Here is an 18,657-nt window from a genome sequence, read left to right on the forward strand (position 1 = left end):
GCCCTCAAAATTAGAAATCAAAAGTTGATCTAATTAAAAATTAAGGTAAATGTGTTGATATCATAATTGAATGGTATTTTATGAGAGGATAAAAGATAAACTCTAAGTTCTTTATCTTTAACTGGGTGTCCCATAAAACTTATCTGGAGAATTTTTGTGGGAAAAGGCATGTAGAAAAGTGCTTAAATGACTAATATGACTGAAATTATTGTCATTGTTACAATTTAGAATTTTTGAAATTTTCTTATATGCTCTTTTAATTTGATATTCTTATGTTAAACATCTAGATATATGTACAAAGTACACACATAAATACATAATATATTATATATTAGAAAGTAGTCATTTAATCAAAAGTACTTAGAAAGTTGATATAGCTATATACTTTTATCAAAATATAATTTTGAAGTTTGCTTCCCAAAATAATTCACTTCTAATTATTATAAATTGAATATTATAAAATCATATTAAAATAAATCAGGCTTTATAATACATATATAATTCAAAAATATTTTTTATTTTGTTTATATAATTAAATATGTGAAGAAACCTCAATTGTATCAATTAAAGTATTCTTTTTTGGCCTGAATTCAACTTAAGAAAGATGCATAAAGAAACCAATACTTTTTCTTTGATTATGTTTTTTGTTATAAGAGGTAAATTATAGACATCACTTTGAGTATTTTATAACTGAACACTTGACCAACATTTCATATTAATTAATATCTTATAATATCTTATATCACCAAGTGCCCATGTTAAGAATTGCTTTCCTAAATATACATTGTTTTCAGATGATCTAAACTAAAATAATAATTACTGCATTAGCAATTTATTAAAACTTTTGTAGATTACTTACTTCACTATATGATACAACATGTTGAAAAAAGATTCTGTTCTAATTGGATCAAATAAAAATATTTTAATCTGGTGCTTAAAATTTGCTGAATATTTGCTGTATGTTAAATCTATTTTTAAAAATATATTTTATTGATTTTTTTACAGAAAGTAAGAGAGAGAGGGATAGAGAATTAGAAACATTGATGAGAAACATCAATCAGCTGCCTCTTGCACACTCCATATTGGGGATATGCCCGCAATCAAGGTTCATGTCCTTGACTGGAATCGAACCTGAGACCTTTCAGTCTGCAGGCTAACACTCTATCTACTGAGCCAAACCAGTTTTGGCTGGATGTTAAATCTACATAAGCCATTTTATTACATTTCTCTCCTGGAAAGCTGGGATAATAAAATTATTCTACTTCATATAAGGAAGATCAATTAGATCATGAACATACCTTGAACATCATGAAGTGATATAAAAATGTAATATACTATCATCAAACAGAAGCTTTAATAAGTTTTATTACACTTCTGCTTCTATTGATTTTATTTACTATTATATTAAACTAGTGGCCCAGTGTATGGATTTGTGCACTGTTGGGGGTCGTGGCCTGAGGGGATCAGCCTGCTGTGGACTGCCTCTCATTTTAGTCAGCTGTTCATCTTGGTCTTTCTGCTGTTTGGTCACTGGGTTTATATATATATATATATATATATATATATATATATATATATATATCGATTATAATATAATACAGTGTAATATATACTAAAGTTTCTATTGTTAGATTTAATATGTTGATGTTAATCAGATAATTTTATAAAAACATAAACATTTACTTTAAACAAGTTAAAATATTACTTCTCAATAATAAATATAGAGCTACCAGATATTACATAATTTTAGTAAACACTGTCTAATGACAAAGAGGAGCTTAGAAAAAGATCACTATGGAAAAAAATTGCAGATTATTTTCCAATCTCCATTTAGGGTAAGAAGATATGTTACTTTTTGAAAGATAAGAAAATTTTAAGTTTAGGGTATTTGTTGTTGTTCTTTTTAATTTTTAGAGGGTTTAAAAAGTTAAAGGAGAAACCTTAACAGTGGCAAGTTTTTTACATCAACGACTAGACTATTGTTTTGATAAAAATGTAATGATATTGGGATGAATATTTACTCAAACTTTTCTGAGTGAATATATTTAATAATTGTAAGAATTCAATATAATACTTGATAGTTGACTTTTCCATATGGATACCAGATTTTATTTTTGATGTAGTATAATATTCACTAGATAATAATTTAACCTGCTTCCCAAACTAAATAAAATGTAACTTTTTTCAACACACATACCCTTAGGGTCAAAAGCAATGCAAGAAGAAAATGAGCAATGTTTCTGAAATTGGCAGATGCCAATAATGCAAATTTGAACACAGATGTACCATTTTTATTAAGTATCTAAATTTAAATAGAATTTATTTAATGGTATATTGAGATCTATGTTAATTTGTTTATCAGCCACTTAAAACACTGCATAAAATATTTAAAGATTAATAAAACTATTTTTTTTAAATTCAGGCAAATTAAAAAAAATCCTGAAGTGGAAAAGCTGTTTATGTTTAGTCACACAACTTTGTCTAAAAATGCTTAAGCTTCTGTAAATGTATTTATATATAAAAATGGGTTAAAACATCATAAACTGGGCTACACAAATGACATGGATTTTTAAAAATGTCTTTACTTGAGGTATAATGTTTCAGCAAAATGTACAAAGAAAGGATGAAAGTTGAGACTTTAAAACTACCCAAGTTGTGATGATTTGAGTACATTTATAAAAACTTTTACGTAGGTACTGTATAAATAAACAGTGTGTCTACAAGTATAATGTTTACATTAAAAGAAATAAAATACATTCTCTTGTTATATGAGAAAACCTTGACAGTTTAATATAATGGTGATGTGAAGTTGACAAATTCAAGATGTGGCCAGGCCTCCTCACTTTTTAAAAAAACTTTTTTTTTTTTTTGCATGTGTGTAAAAATAAGTCTTTGTCAGCTATATATGCTAAACTCTCTTGCATCATTGTTTAGCCCTGAAATACTCTATGTAGGGTAACCATGAACAAATACAAGCTTCATATTTTAATATTTTTGTTGAAATTGTTTTAAACCAAACCAACCAAAAACAAAACAAAAACCAAAAAAAAAAAAAAAAAAACCCAAAAAACAAAACAAAACTATTTGCAAATTAGCAAGGTAATGGGAACCTGTGGCTGAGCATCCTAATACTAGCTGAGCGAGGTAATGCCTAAGGAAAGTGAACTATAAGAGAAACTGTTGAATTGTTAGAGCACAGATGGGTCAACCTGATGAAGCTGTCTTCTCCCAGCCACTCATCTGTGAAATCCTCAGTTCCAGCTGAAGCGTGGTCAGTTGACCTAGAGAGGAGATCATGGCATAAAGATTAGTTTGAAGATGGTTGTGGAAACACTGACTTGTAAGGACTTCAACTGAGTCAAAATAAAAGAGCTCAACATGAAGAGGTAAGGTAGGAAAGAAAGCAAGTGGGTAGGGGGTGGGAGGAAGCAGAGTGCAGGACAACATGTGCCAGATGAGAATGCGTGATTCAAATAGAGAGCATTAAACCCAAATCCAGGAAGAAAATAAACAAATGCACCATTGACTCATAGTAGTGGGACATTTTACTTTTCTTGATGAACCACATGCTCCATCCATTTGGAATACTACTTGTTCTGAGGATAAAAACACTTTTCATGCCTCTTCTCCATCCTCCTTATTTTGTCTATTCAGATCTCCCTTCTTCTATTCATTTAGACAAACATGTCTTATATTTCAATGTATTGTTTGCATATTACTTCTTTTCTGCCTGTGGGTGCTTGCATGTTTGAAATGAAAACCAAGCTCTTTCCTTGGCCAGGTTGACTGTAAAAATGGTCATACGATATGCGGCATGGTTTCTGTGGCTTCATTCTCTCTTTCATTTATAGCTCGTCTTAACATATTAACTCAACAAACGTCTGTTTCTTTAAGTATAAGAAAATTGTTAGAAATAAAATGATTTTGCAGACTTTTTTTTTTAAAGAGAATGTTCTCTTCTTCATGGAAACATGTATTTTGTGAATATAAACATTGATTTTTAATAATTACTACAAAGTTAAAATAGAAAGGATGGCTGTCTTAGGCATCAGGCCAGCTATATTTAACACCTTACAACTCACTCAGCCATAAAACTTGCAAGATTTCCATTAAAGTTAAATCAAATGGTGTGTAAAAAGTGAATTCATAAAACAAAGATTTCAAAATGTTTTGCTATTCACTCCATGTTAATTCTCACTCATAACCTTCAGGATCATCGATTTCAATAATAAATTTGCAGACATCTGAATAAAACCAAAATGATTATGATAATGACACCTTATAGCGTTTCATCCCCATATTTTCTTTTCAGGCATCACATAAAAATATCAATATTTAAGTTAAAGGTCATAAAGTTTCACATCATCACCATAAGTATAGAACCCAGTTTGCTGATGACCACAATGCGGAAACCTGAGAGCTGATTATGTGGTCACCTGACGGGTTCTCCACATTTCCTGAACTTTATGTTCCTTGACATCATAGGCTGGAGGGGACAGTAAAGACATCTGAATTCAAATGTTTTGAAGAAATGTGTATTTAGCAACTGAATACATGCCAAAAGGAATAATTTACAGCAGCAGTTTCATTACATTTTCTTTCCAGTTTTGTAGTTCCCATCTGAAAGGCAATGATAAATACAGATATGGAACCTATGTACTACCTGGAAAAAAACATGCTTATTGAATGGGCGCACACCTCCTGCCCTTAAATAGCACATGAACCACCTTGTCACCCGGTGGGAAATCTGGCATTTTCTGGTGATGTTGAACACACTGAAATGGAGTACCTGTATAATGTTGCATTGTACACTCGTCTTTTTTTCAAAATTATTTACATCTCTTTGCCTAATGTGTAAGTAGCAAAAATATTAAGCACATACCATTGAAAATCACTAAGTAATACATAAAAATTACTATTAAATGTGCATTTACATGCATTTACATTTTACATTTCATCTCAACTGGGCCATCATTTCTCTGCTGCAAAGTACCTTTTTCCTGTCTTAAGACCACCATCATAATTTGCTCAAGGACATGTTACTCTCTTAACTTGCTTTCAACTTTGATGATCCATGCATATATCAGTCTATCAAATTAAATTGAATGGGACATAATTTTTCGTGCAACCTGTCCCCTCTCAATACACACTGGCAGAAGATTGTAACTCTAACAAGAGTTATTTACCTGCAAGTTATATCCTTAATTTTATTTGAAAACTTAGACCTGATGGTTTATAAAGACATGCCTGTAGATTTGTTAGTTTTTTTTTATTTATTTCTTTTAAAGTCTAGACTTTCTTTCCATGGGTATTTCATAATGCTAAACAAAATACATTTAGATATTGGAAGACATCCTGAAATTATTATCCCTAGCCCTACAAATCTTTTATTTTTAAAGACTAATAAAAATATGATACTTTTTGTTATTGCAAATAAATTCATTTCAGTTGCAAATATAGAATGAAATGCAACACCGTATTTTAGTACAGTTAGATACTCTGTAAAAATAAAAGAATAACTTATTTTTGGAACACTCTTTGTTCTTTGATTTACATTTCACACTTCCTCCCCTCTCTGTATGAGTGTGTTCTTCAAATAATTTAAAATTAAGATAGCATTAGAGGATGTACTTCTAAAAGTAATACTGTATTAATCAATGGAACCTAAAATGGAATGTTGAATATTTTTAGGCTTTCATTTGAAACAAGTGCCAACAAATTGTTTATTCAACATAATCATTAAAACTGTAACATGAGCTTCAATCTGTGAAAAGTTTCAGCTGATAGAGAAATTTTAGAAAATTCACCCTAGTCTGAGGTGAGAAGTTAATGCTGAGTTAATTAGAATCCCAAGACAGAGTTAGCATTTCAGTGCTGCTTTCAATAAGTAGCAATAAGGATGCTTCTTTTGCATGTTTGTGCATGTTGAAGGGCCTAGGGAGGGATTTCTGGCCAGGGGAATGCTGTGCAAAAGAAATTACTGTAATGCTGATGGTTCTACGGGCCTTGAAGTCAATGACTCTCAAGGAATCATCTTAGGACAATAAAGCAGGCAAGCCCTTAGTTAATAATCATTACCTTATTTTATAAGTTGTTGCAAGAGACAAAGTTTTACATGTTTTAAGTGTGGATTGTGTCCTGGAAAACAGTTTGTATAAAAGTCACTCCCACTGACATGAAAATAAGTCATGTTCTTTAGACAGATAACTGTCTTAATGAGAAATAAGAGGCAGTTGATACAGATGTAAACAGAGCTGAGAAATTTGCTTTTAAGATAGTGTTCTTAATATTAATGATTTCTATTTAAAAAAAATATTAGGTGGCACAGGTGTAATTCCTAATGGAATCATGAGACAGAGTTCTTATGTCTCAAGTATCGTGCAGGCAATCAAGCTTGGAATTAAGATACATTTTCTATTAATATTATATTAAGATAATGCTTATAAATTTTACGAAATATTCAGCTAATTTTTCCTCATTTATTCATTAGATACAACAAAATGTGTTTAACATATCAATTTGTTTCTTCACTTTTTTTTGGAAGGGTTAAATGCTCTGTTTTTTCCAAGGACATTATGCAGGTTAAAATTAATTTAGATAATACTTAAAGAAGAAGAGATGTTCTTTGTTTGAAACTCTCAGAAAAATAAATCATAATTTATCCATGTTTTAGGAATTAACTTCTAAAGAAGTGTATATATTTCTAAAACAGTATTATTGGCTCTCCTTCTTGCAGAACAGAAAACAAAATTTTGAGAAAAAAAAAGCAGCACAGAACTGGTATTTTTAAAGCAAAAACTATATAGCACAATAATTGTAAGACAAAAACCTACTCTAGCTTAGGAAAGAGCTAAATTTTACTGCATATTTGTCATGGTACATTTAAATTATAGTTTTAATAAAATACATCTTTAGATCAAAGCTGAAAGAAGACATCAGTAGTAGATCAGTGTATTCCATTTTTCTTCTGGATGATGGATGGTTTATGTTTTTCATATTTCCACAGACCATTTCATTTTACTCCTCCAGTACATATAAACGGGAGTGCTGGTAGACAAAAATATCCATGAATCCAACCACGTTTTGGAATATGCATCAGCTTAGTAAATCCATGCAGTTTATTTTAAAGTTTTAGTTAAATAAAATGGCTTCGCTGATGCAATTTTTCTTCTTTAGATGGCAACATGGCAAATGACATTTTTATTTCTCAGGCAAAGAAAGCAAAACCTGTACAGGGAAATCCCATAGGAAACGTTAAGACTGCTACAGGGAACATCTGTGTTCACCTGACCTCTATTACTTGTTGGCATTAGGAAGAAAGCCTGTTAGGAAAGTTACTCATGGACTTAATTTATAATTGGTGGAACTCAGTTGCATTTCCCACCGTTGTAAACATCCACATAATGCCATGAAAAAAGTTCATGTATATTGCATTTTTATTTTCCAGTTACTGTCTTAGGCAAGTTTCTACTTGTTTGAGGTTTCTAGAGGTAATGAAACTCAGACACTTCTGGGTGCCCTCTCAAATTCGTGGGTCCTCCTGTTTCTACCTTTCTTATTTTCCTGCAAATGCTTCCATTTGTTACTGTTCCCTTGGGTATGTCCTGGCCTTTGCCGGCGTTGTTTTCGGTCCCTTTTCCACACTTGTTCACAGAACTCATCCATTGTGTTCAGGTTGGGGTGGTTGATGAGCTGCATGAAGTCTCTGTACCAGACCTTCTGGCTAGGTGTCATGCTGTGGGCCATTTCTTTGGTCTTAGGGCCATCTCCATCGTCATATTTATGAAGAAGTTCTTCCAAATGCTCTGTGTCAATCACTTCCAGGGTCACTTTAAGAAGAGTTTGCATGAAGCCGTGTTCGACGGCATGACACAGGTAGTTGCCTGAATTCTTCCGCTGTAAACTGCGCAGTAGAAGGCCTTGTTCTGTCCTGATGATATGATCGTCCACTCTAATCTAGCAGAAGGAGAAAAAAGGCAGTAAAATATGTATATTTAAAAGAAATGTAATTTCTGAAACTCTATCTCTGTAAAAATATAGATTGTGTTGACGCACATTATAACACTTGAAGTCTCTGGCTTAAGAGATATGATACCATTTTCCTATCAGAAAAAAAAAAGTTATAAATTTGTCAATTGTTTTTAAAGATGCATTGCAAAACACTGGCTCCCTATGGTTTCAATAAAATTTCTCATAATTTAAAATATTCAAGGTAATGGGAGGAAAGTATAAATATATACTTTATTTTGTACATTTGAAAGAAGGCATATAAATATAGGAGACAGTTAACATTAACTATTAGAAGTGGAAACGCAGAACCATGATAGTAGAAAACAATTCAGCATTAGAATGTACATTTCGGAAGATCAGAAAAAAAAAATGAAACAAAGACATCAGCAATGGAGCAAGTAGAAAAAGGGTAGCGTCACAAGCTTAGTAAGTATTTAATTCATTTTCCTAGGTCTTAGATGTGACAGAACCATGCCGATATGCTCTTGAATATATCTAACCTCACTTTTATTTTGAATACAGTTTCTAACAGAGATGTCTAACAGTAATGAACAAAACCAGTCTTGACATTTGTGTGATGTGATTACATACTTAAAGACTGCTTCAGATGTCAAAAAAGATAATAGGATAATTTTTGCCTTTATCTTCAGATTATTTTTATAAAATTGTCTGCACATAATACATTTAAAAATAACCTGCATAGTCTGGTTACCCTTATTTAATGCTTTTAGAAAGCTCAGGGTTCTCACTGATATTTTCTATGCACAGTTCTTTATTTTTACACAGGAATAGGAAGCTCTGTCTGATCCTGCATGCTAATTTCATATGAGAGTTCATACTGGGACCTTACATACTTCATCATAAATCTACTACTCTTTTTCCCAAACCTGCCTTTCCCATTGGAGGTGGAAGTTAATGAAGAAAAAAAAAAAAAAACATTTATATAGCAGAATTAATTGAACAAAAATTAAAATCACTAGGGGGATTATTTTTTTCATTAGACAAATATATAACATAACTGCTTTATAGATAACTATAGAAAGAAGAAAGAAGATTCTAAAATATATCCCCAAATGGCTTCTGAGACAAAACTCACATTTGTTTCTCTAACTCCTAGCACAAAGCTTGTCATTTAATCAGCCTTCAATGAGTATTTGTTTAGTGAATGAGCTGTTATTGAGTGAAGAAAAGGATAAAGATTCACAGCAATCCCCCTCTCAATATTCATGCAGTTTCATTGTGATACCTCTTGTTTTCGCTCTTCATTTCGCCTCTGGAACTGCCAATAGACCAGAGCTCGCTGTGATTTGGGGCTGCATTCCAGAAAGGTGCTGCTATTTTCTACCCCATAGATGATTCTTTCTTCAAGGCTGTGGTCATGGTGCTTATCTATTCAGGGAGGAAGAAATGAAATGAGAAATGTTGGAGAAACCAACTCAACTTTTCAATGTAACTTATTTGGAAATTCAAGAGATACATTTATTGCCAAGTTGGGAGTCTTTTTCAAATTGATTGTGGATGGCAGAAATGTCAAGGATGTAAAGTTTCAGAACCCAAGTGGTTATCAAAGTAGACATTCCTTTGGTATGGATTATATAAGCCACGTGCAGATATCTGCGTACCAGAAAACAGCATGACAGCAACAAAATCTGTCACATGTCTGGTATACCTATACATTTTTAGAAGTCATGATAATCCTTTCCAAGAAATGATTTTCACCGTAAAACTCTGTGCTCTGATCAGTGGGGCCAGTTCATATTACAATATTTCCCAGCAGTCAAGTTATTCAACTAGGCCTTTGAAAACAAGATTTTTGCCTCTTTGTATTGTGTGTGTGTGTGTGTGTGTGTGTGTGTGTGTGTGTGTGTGTGCTTTATCTGTAAAAGTAAATTTACCAACCAATATTTACCTAGTATTTTACAAACGGTATGAGTTCAGGAATTTTATATTCCTTGCCAATACCTCCCAAATAGAACAGGTTTGTTCTGAAGATCAATTGGTGTGAAAAGGTTGGGATGGTTCAGAGGAAAGAAGTGCCGTTCTGACGCCATGTGGTTTCAATTGTTCTCATTTTAAGATGACACATCTTGCAATATTTTTAAGAATCAGACTAAAGAATATGGCAAGAGTCAGTAATAAAATGCAACAATAAGAAATCCTGTTTCCTGATTAAGTTTCTATTATTTTACCCTTTATGTAACCTCCTTCAGTGTGGTGAATGAAACACAGTTAAGATCAAAAGTATGACACATGGGGTGTAGGTAAAACTCATTTAAAGTAAAAAAAAAAAAAATCCTCCTTATTATCTTGTATAATCCTGTTTTCATTATGACATCCTGTATAGTCTGGAACTCATTATATTAATTTAGAAAATAATAAATATATTTTCATATGCATAGAGGGCTGACAGTAAGAGACAGATGAAAACTTTTTGTTCTCTATTTCAAACTTAGCTAGATTTTTTTATTTAAGCCCCCCCCCCCACCTTTTTTTTTGGCATCACTTTGACAGTTTTACTCTCCTTATAATCAAAATGAGGACTTTTGTCTGTCAGACACAATATGACTTGCTCACATTAGATTGAAAACTTTCCAAATCCTCCTGCCATCTGATCCTTGTGTACATGGCCGATGTCCATCATCTCTCAGTCTCACCCTGTCTAGAATCAACCTTCTGCCTCCATTTGCTATTTCCAAGGATGTCAACCTCTATTGTGTCTTTCCCTGTATTGATGGTGGTGTGAAATATAACTCTTTTAATATAGAGAAGTATCTGTCCCTTCTTATTTAAAAGATCAATCCCTTAGAAATAGGGGGAAAAAAGCAGGAAATGAATGAAATGTAAAGAAACAACATTTAATCTACTTGAAGTCATTTTTTACACACTGGAGATATATATCTTTTTCAATATCAACATTGAATATGATAGTATTTTTTCACTGATATTTTTAAGTGTGTCTTTGATTGAATAGATATGGCACACGTTGCTCTGCTAGTTTGCAAGACATCTGCTTCCCTGGATGGAGAAAAATTGAGTATTTCTGCTGGAAAGTCTTCTTTGGTTCAGGAGCTACCACAAATCATTAAATGCATTTTTATTAATTTCAGAGAGGAAGGAAGATGGAGAGATAGAAAACATTAATGATGAGAGAGACTCAATGATCAACTCCCTCTTGCATACCTTCTCCAGGGATCCAGCCAGCAACCTGGACATGTGCCTTGACTTGAATCAAACCTTGGACCCTTCAGTCCATAAGCCAATGCACTATCTACTCAGCCAAACCAGCTAGGGCCCTTATAATTTCTTGATATGTTTTTCCTCCATGACTGTTTTGGTTCTTTGTCAGCATACTTGCTTTGCTGTGTGACATTATTCCTATCTTTATCTTATATTTGTATTTCATCAAATAATTGCAAATTGTATGAAATCTATTAGTTTGTTTAACAATTATACATAACAAAATACTTATAACCCTTTAAAATATTTTCTTTGTGGTTCATAAAATATATCTACATAAAAATAACATATAATGTCTGAATACAGAAATAATCATGAATATGTAAGGTGGTATTATTGTCATGGTTGCTCTTTTAATATTTTAAACTGTTAATTCATTCATAAATTAGAATCTTTTATTGAGAATTCATACTAGACAAATTATGAACTCCTCTCCAACATCAATCCTGCTCTCCCACCAAAAAATAAACTTTCTTTTTTATGCTTCCTAGCATCTTGTTTTGCATATATCTTTAGAGTAATGTAGTTTTTAGAATTAATTATTAATCTAGTTATCTTCCTCCAAACTATACATTCTAGAAGACATTTATTAACCCTTGGCTGAAGTTTGCTGAAGGGCAAATCTAGGCAACTATTTACCCTGCATTTAAAGCTAAAATCTCATGTAACTTGGATATCCTCAAGACAGATTTACTATAGTTTTCTTCAAAATAATTTTAAATGTAATCAATTAGAAAGGGTATAGGGTGTATAACCCTGATTATACATAATGCATTGTTAAACATTTAAAACTATTAGGCCTGGGCACAAATCCATGTGCCAGTAGCTCTTTGCAGGGCCTACCCACTCTGTGCCCATAGCCCAGAGGCCCATCTGAAGCTGGGTGTGAAGCACTTGCCTCTTTCTGCACCCCAGCCTGGCCAGAGGCCCATATGTGGCTGGGTGTAGAACACTTGCCTTGTCACCATGGCAATGAAGCAAACATTCTCCAGGCCAATCATGCTGCCCGCTCTCAGCAGCTGCCCCCCAAGGACTGGGGAATTCCGGTGGCTGAGAGGACTGGGTGCCGCCATATTGTGGCTATGAGCACTGCCATCTTTGTAACAGTGATGATTAATTTGCATATTACCCTTTTATTAGATAGGATATTCTAAATTTGTTAAATTTTAGAACGTTACAACAGTTGATTTGAGACAATGTGAGAGAAAATGATGACTACTCAAGTATACTACAGAATAAAAAATCCAAATATGGGAAAAGAAGAGAAAGAAATTTGATATCAAAGAATTCAGGGTAATATCTCAAGGGACTCCTAAATCTCTAATGGATATCCTTGTTCATGAGTAATCTTGTAGGTTTCCAGAAAGAAAGCAATATCAATGTAATCCATTTAGAAATACATTTCACACTTAGAAAGCAACTGTTCTGAATACAAACTTTTGCAATGAAAATTACCAGTAGACAAGCAGGGCGTAGTTGTTAAATTTGCATAATGAGTTCTCACGGGTTGAATTGAATATTTAGAGCAAAATAATTGAGAGAGCAACAAACATTAAAATAATTTTAAATGCACCACAGTGTTTTTGAATAACACAATGTTACAATATGTTACAGCTGTTAATGACAAGAAATAATGTTTTTAAGGAAGCAATCTTCAATTAATCATTTCCTCTTTTAGTGGAATAATTTATGGAAATGAAATGGGCCTAATAAACCAGAAAGAATGGGAGGAAAGAAAGAAGTTAAATAAATTGCTTCCTTTTGTAACAACAAAAAGTCATGATATCCATCATTTGGCCAGAAATATCATATTGCTGAAGGCCTTATTTAGTATTTGATTCTTTTCCAATAAAGCAGAAACAGAAGGCATCACATTTCAGCTTTCCATTTACTTCACTTTCCATTTTAACCCCATAAATGTCTTCCGAGTTTGAAATGTTAATAATGTAAGGATCTTAAAAAAATTGATGTCATGTAGAAAAGACAAAGTTGGGTGAGTTAATGAAATGTGTTTATTCAACTATTTGGTCTCTGTTATCATTTTTGATGTCTTTCCATTTATGTTAGTGAAAAGTTGAATTTCATAAATAATGAAAATAAAACAATTTGGGGAAGGGGAAAATGGTTGTAAATTATTTTAAATATTTAGCAAATACAGTTAATAGCTAATGTACATAAAGATAAATCTAATTTTAATTGTTTATAACACATTGTAATTTTAATATTTTACTGTATAGATTTTTATCTCAATAATATTTGCTGTTAAAGTTCAAGCAAAGAAGAAAATGTTTTGTTTAAAATGCTCTTATTGGTTTTTCAGATAGGTAAATGCATAAATGGCAGATATGACCAGGTTAGCACTGCCACAAAAATACTATATTCACAACTCTGTAGACTATGAAAATGACAGAGCCAAAGATATTTTATGAATTTTGATGCCAACCAAGACATAAATTGAGCTAGTTGTGGAGATAATTGAGAAGATCGAATTCTGTGGATGTTTTTCTATGGGGATGCTAGAGGGGAAATGCAGAACAGCCAAGGGAACTATTACAAAGTGAAATTCAATGATGGCATTACACTAGAAGTTAGGATATAAAATATTTCCAAGATTAAAAAGTCTAAGATGATGTTCATTTAAAAACTGCTACTTTTGGGGTGCAGCTTTTTCTTCTCTGGATCTGTAGAGCACAGTTTGACTCCTTCTTGTTTGGTAAGGAAGGGGAGAGGGGAGGTAGTTTAAAGATAAATTAATTCAGCCCTCCATGCTCTTGAATCAAATTCAGACCGGCTTCCATTGTGTGCACAACAATTAATGCAGGGAAGAAAACATATTGCAAAAACCTGAGGTTTGTCTTTAGCCTTCTGTAGGAGGTATAAGCGGGAGGACAGGAAGAGGTGCCAGCACCTATATATTTAGGGTTTTTACTAATATCCCCCTAGGTGAAGGGCCCCTAGTGATGAAAGAGAGCCTTCTGGATGGAGGGGAAGGGGAGCTGGATTTCTATCTCACCCAGGCCAGCTCACCAAGGGCAGCCTTTACTCAGAGGGAGCAGAGCGCTGAGTGAGTGCTAAAGGTTTCATCAAGAGGAAAATTTCTTCCACTTCATTCTGCATTATTTTATATAGTCTCTTTATTAAAACCTCAGGATAGGTAAAATATAGAGTGTTACAAACTATGTTTACCATCACAGCTGGAACTGATTGTCCTGAAATGTATAATTTGGCTTCAAGTTGCCTAGCAGCTTTCAGTGAAAACATATCTTTGTGTGTTTCCGTATGAGCACAACTATTTTATTCCATGCGGGATGGGACATTAGCAAGACAACATACATGACTTAATAGGGTTGAGCTCTGGACTTTTGCTCATTTTACTTTAAGTATTGATAACACCTATTTTAAGACAATTTACTGATTCCCTAGGTGTGACTCAGCCTGGCCATATGGGTGGGTATACCTGACTAAGTTTCAAACATTTGAAATTTACTATAATCTTTGGGATATATATATATATATATATATATATATATATATATATATATATATATATTGCTTTGTCAATTATCAAACAAGCAAACAAGGAAATAAGAGGCCCTCAAAAAGGGAATGTTTTATTGCTGCAGAACTTCTTGGACTATTTTACCATTTCCTCTCATATATCACAAGCATTTCCTTAGAATTGTTCACCGCCCCCAGACCCCACCCCCCCCACATCACTCAGTAAAGCTGAAGCACAGCAATTATCTTTCCTCTTTACAGTGTGCATTCTGATGGGAGAATCAGAAGACAGCTTGATCCACATTCATTTTCTTTCTGTAGGTAAGCAATCCTATAGCAGCAAAGTTTACAGGCTTCCACCAAACTAATTTCATCAAAGCAAAACTTTAAAAGCTGGAGCACTCGCTAATGCCTAATCAATCAACAGTCAACAACATTAACATTCACAGCTTCACTTTTTAAAATGTAAATATGCCGTTGGTCAGCTTTTTCTTGTATATGTACACTCATAATTCCAGCATATATATAATTAAAAAAAATACTAACTAGGGCCCTAGCCAATTTTGCTCAGTGGATAGTGCATTGGCCTGTGGACTGAAGAGTCCCAGGTTCCTTTCCAGTCAAGGTCACATGCCCATGTTGTGGGCTTGATCCCCAGTAGGGGGTGTGCAGGAGGAAGCCAATTAATGATTCTCTCTCATCATTGATGTTTCTGTCTATCTCTCTCTCTCTCTTCCTCTGTGAAATTAATAAAAATGTTTAAAAAAAACCTGATTGGGTCTCTGAAGGGACTGGATTTCTAAACAAATAGATAAATCTGTAAAATGTTGTATTCAAACTGTATTGCATTAAAATTGTAAAATGATTTTTATATTATATTACAAATTGATTATCAGTAAAATATAAATATATGCAGCAGTCTTTGAAATATAGCATAATATCCTACATATACTGATGTTTAAAAATTATTTATTAGTTAATTGATTTACATTTTTAAGATATTTTATTTCTGTATATGATTATGTTAATAATAACAATGTATGCCAAATCATTTATACACAAAAAATAGATGTTATTTATTTCAAATCTCTTCTAAAAAACCAAAACAATAAGTATCTATGCTATAGTTGAAATATTTAATTTACTCATTCAACAAATATTTATCTACATGATATTTATTATCATGATATTGCATCTGTTATAGCCCCAGAGATAATAATGAGCAAAGTAGCAAGATACATACCAATATAGAGATTAAAGTCTGATAAAAATGAGCTCTAGCTATATTATCTTAAATCTTTTTCCCATTTGTTATTATAAATTCTCCATAGTTAAGCAAGCAGATTATTTAATATGTGAATTAATATTTCATAAGACAGCATTTCTTAAATAGTGCTTATCATAATTCAATATTTTTACATAAAATAGGTGAATAGAAGACTAGTGAATAGAAGACCAGTTTTATCGTCCAATTGAATTATGCCATTTGAAAAAATTAAGGGGGTAGGTTAATAATGCATTATATCCACAATGACAAAAATTAATAACATTGACTCAATATAGTGGTCTATTTTTCCTTTATAATAAGAATATTAGCAGACAGGAAAATCCTTGGTAATTAAATTTTGCAAGAAAAACTGATCCAAAATATAAGCTAAGTTCATGGCCATCTGTCTCCTGGTATTGCTATCCTCCAAACAACCCGTGAATGTTCATAAACCAGAGAGCAGTACATACAGGACACATGTCAGGGATCTGACTTTCAGAAAAGTAGGTTTTGGAATGCATGCTAGGGATGCTAGGGTGCTGCTTATGCAGTGCATTTTTTTTTTATTACATTAGTGAAACATAAAATTTCTATTTGCAGAATTAGTAGATCACATCCAAATTAACTGATAAACATATTAGACCTTCCTTTAAGATTAATGTAAAAGACACCAAAAAAGTTAATGGTATCATTATGTTCAATTACATGTAAAATGTTCTCATTTTAGCTATGAATTCTTCATAGCAGTGATGTCATTGATAAGTTTCCCCAGCAGAGGGAAGCACAGCTTCATTATTATTTTTGTAAAGGGTTGAACAGTAGGAAAATGAGATAGTCTACAATTTACTCCATTTTATACGAAGACTGGTTGGTATTTCAGCATTATCTAAGCACCTTGACATTAAGTAGGCTTTGAAACCTATTAGGAGGCATAAAATGAACTTGGTCCCAAATCCCCAGATCAGGAGAAGATTCTATTACTAAATCAGCGTGAAGATACCGGAATTATCTTCTACTAGACTAGGATATTCAATAACAATATGTTGGGTACCGTCAGCATATTACTGAATACTTTGAGTGACAAAGAATACTCTTTCTTCTTTGATATATTTAAATGAGTATTTTTGTTGCCTACTACTCTCACATGGCAACTGTATATGAAATCATGCACTTAAACTGGCTTCTTTTGATAATATGAGAATTTTGAGCTTTAAGTCTCATAAGTGTTTAAAATCTTGATGTGTGTGCCTTGCATGTGTGTAGATACACTTTATGTCTTGTGATTTTTATGCCAGAGTTAGCAGGTTGAAAGATGAAAAATGTTGTAACTTACCATGGTGTTGTAAGTCTAAACAGTGAGTTAATGGGTCTCCATTTCGTATATCTTGTCGTCTTGTACGTCTAAAACAATTCATTTAAAAGGTGTTATTGTAATTCTATCCCCTCTTGGGAATTTGTAATAAGAATTAGGGCGAATTAAAAAGCAAAGACTTTAAGAGTTTATCAAAAGAAATGTATCCATGACTAAAATATTTTTTTCAAAGTAGCTCATTATGCCTGTAAAAGCAGTCCCAAAGCTGATCAAAATGGAAAACAGTATACAAATCTATAACAATACGTTAAAAGTCTGTAAGTCATTGATGACAAATTTTCTTTCCTTTCTTTTTTCTACTGGATGTAATTCAATAAGGATCTAATATCTAGAAACTCCTAAATTCTTAACATCTTAAATTCTGATTCTGAGCAAAAAGCATGAAAAATAGAATAGCAATCCATTTCTTCAATAAATAGAATTAAACATTTTTTTCTGATTACTAATGAGGAAGCTTGAAAACTAATATTCATATGAATGTTCTCTTTCTCTTAACACATATTTTTGTTACATTAATAGAATTCAGTTAAGTTTAAAAGTATTAAGATTATGAATTCCATTTTTAAGTTAGTTTTTTAATTTTCTTTTATGGTTAACCTTTTTTTTTTTTTTAAATATGTCTTTTATGATCATAGGGCTATGATTGCAAACCAATTTACCTATGAAGTGAATAAAAGAAGGAAAGCAAAAACAAATACTGAAGAGCAAGGCCTTCTTTCATTAGAATAAGGCAGAAGAGAAGACAATGAACCTACCTCTAAAAGAAAAGCCAAATTTGCTATAAAAATCTAAATGAGTTTTTTCTACTAGTACTGCTCAGATCATGTTAGTTGAGTACATTCTGGGTGTCCCATCTGAACTTAGCTAAAGGTTGACCCGGAAGGAGGTTGGCTTTAGCAGTTGTGGTGCAAACAAGACTTCCAGAAAGAGGCTAAAAGTGGAGACGGGCTATGTGTAACAGACCCGAAAAGATTGGGGACACTTGCCCAACTCTTTCGGCATCTATTTTAATGGGTATTGTCTTTCTGAAAAGTTAGTTACCATCCCTGAAAAGAGCTCACACAAAGGTGATTGAGAATTTGTTACTGTACTCATAAATTTAGAAGTCCAAAGTATTTATAGATTCCTATTTGTAGGATTGGTGAGACTATCAACAGATGTTGTGCATTTCAAAATTGAGCCAACAAGAGAACTTGTGAAACAGAAACCACAAAGCACTTGGAAAGGCATTTTCTTTTTACTGCATTTAAGCTTTTGAAAAATGCCTTCACAA

At 32.7% G+C, this 18,657-nt stretch overlaps 1 protein-coding gene across 1 annotated transcript in view; it reads right to left on the reverse strand.

The window, feature by feature from the left end:
• Positions 1–5,290: 5,290 nt before the first annotated feature.
• Positions 5,291–18,657, reverse strand: part of SEMA3A (semaphorin 3A) — a 182,424-nt gene continuing 169,057 nt past the window's right edge. The window contains exons 15-17 of the mRNA XM_084897076.1: positions 17,346–17,413; positions 9,257–9,399; positions 5,291–7,956 (exon numbers count right to left, since the gene is read on the reverse strand). Of these exons, the coding sequence (XP_084753202.1) occupies positions 7,501–7,956; positions 9,257–9,399; positions 17,346–17,413 (667 nt within the window). The 3' untranslated portion in view covers positions 5,291–7,500. The remainder of the gene's footprint in view (positions 7,957–9,256; positions 9,400–17,345; positions 17,414–18,657) is intronic.

This window comes from Pipistrellus hanaki (genome assembly GCF_964339955.1).
Source record: "Pipistrellus hanaki genome assembly, chromosome: 10".
Taxonomy (NCBI): Eukaryota; Metazoa; Chordata; class Mammalia; order Chiroptera; family Vespertilionidae; genus Pipistrellus; species Pipistrellus hanaki.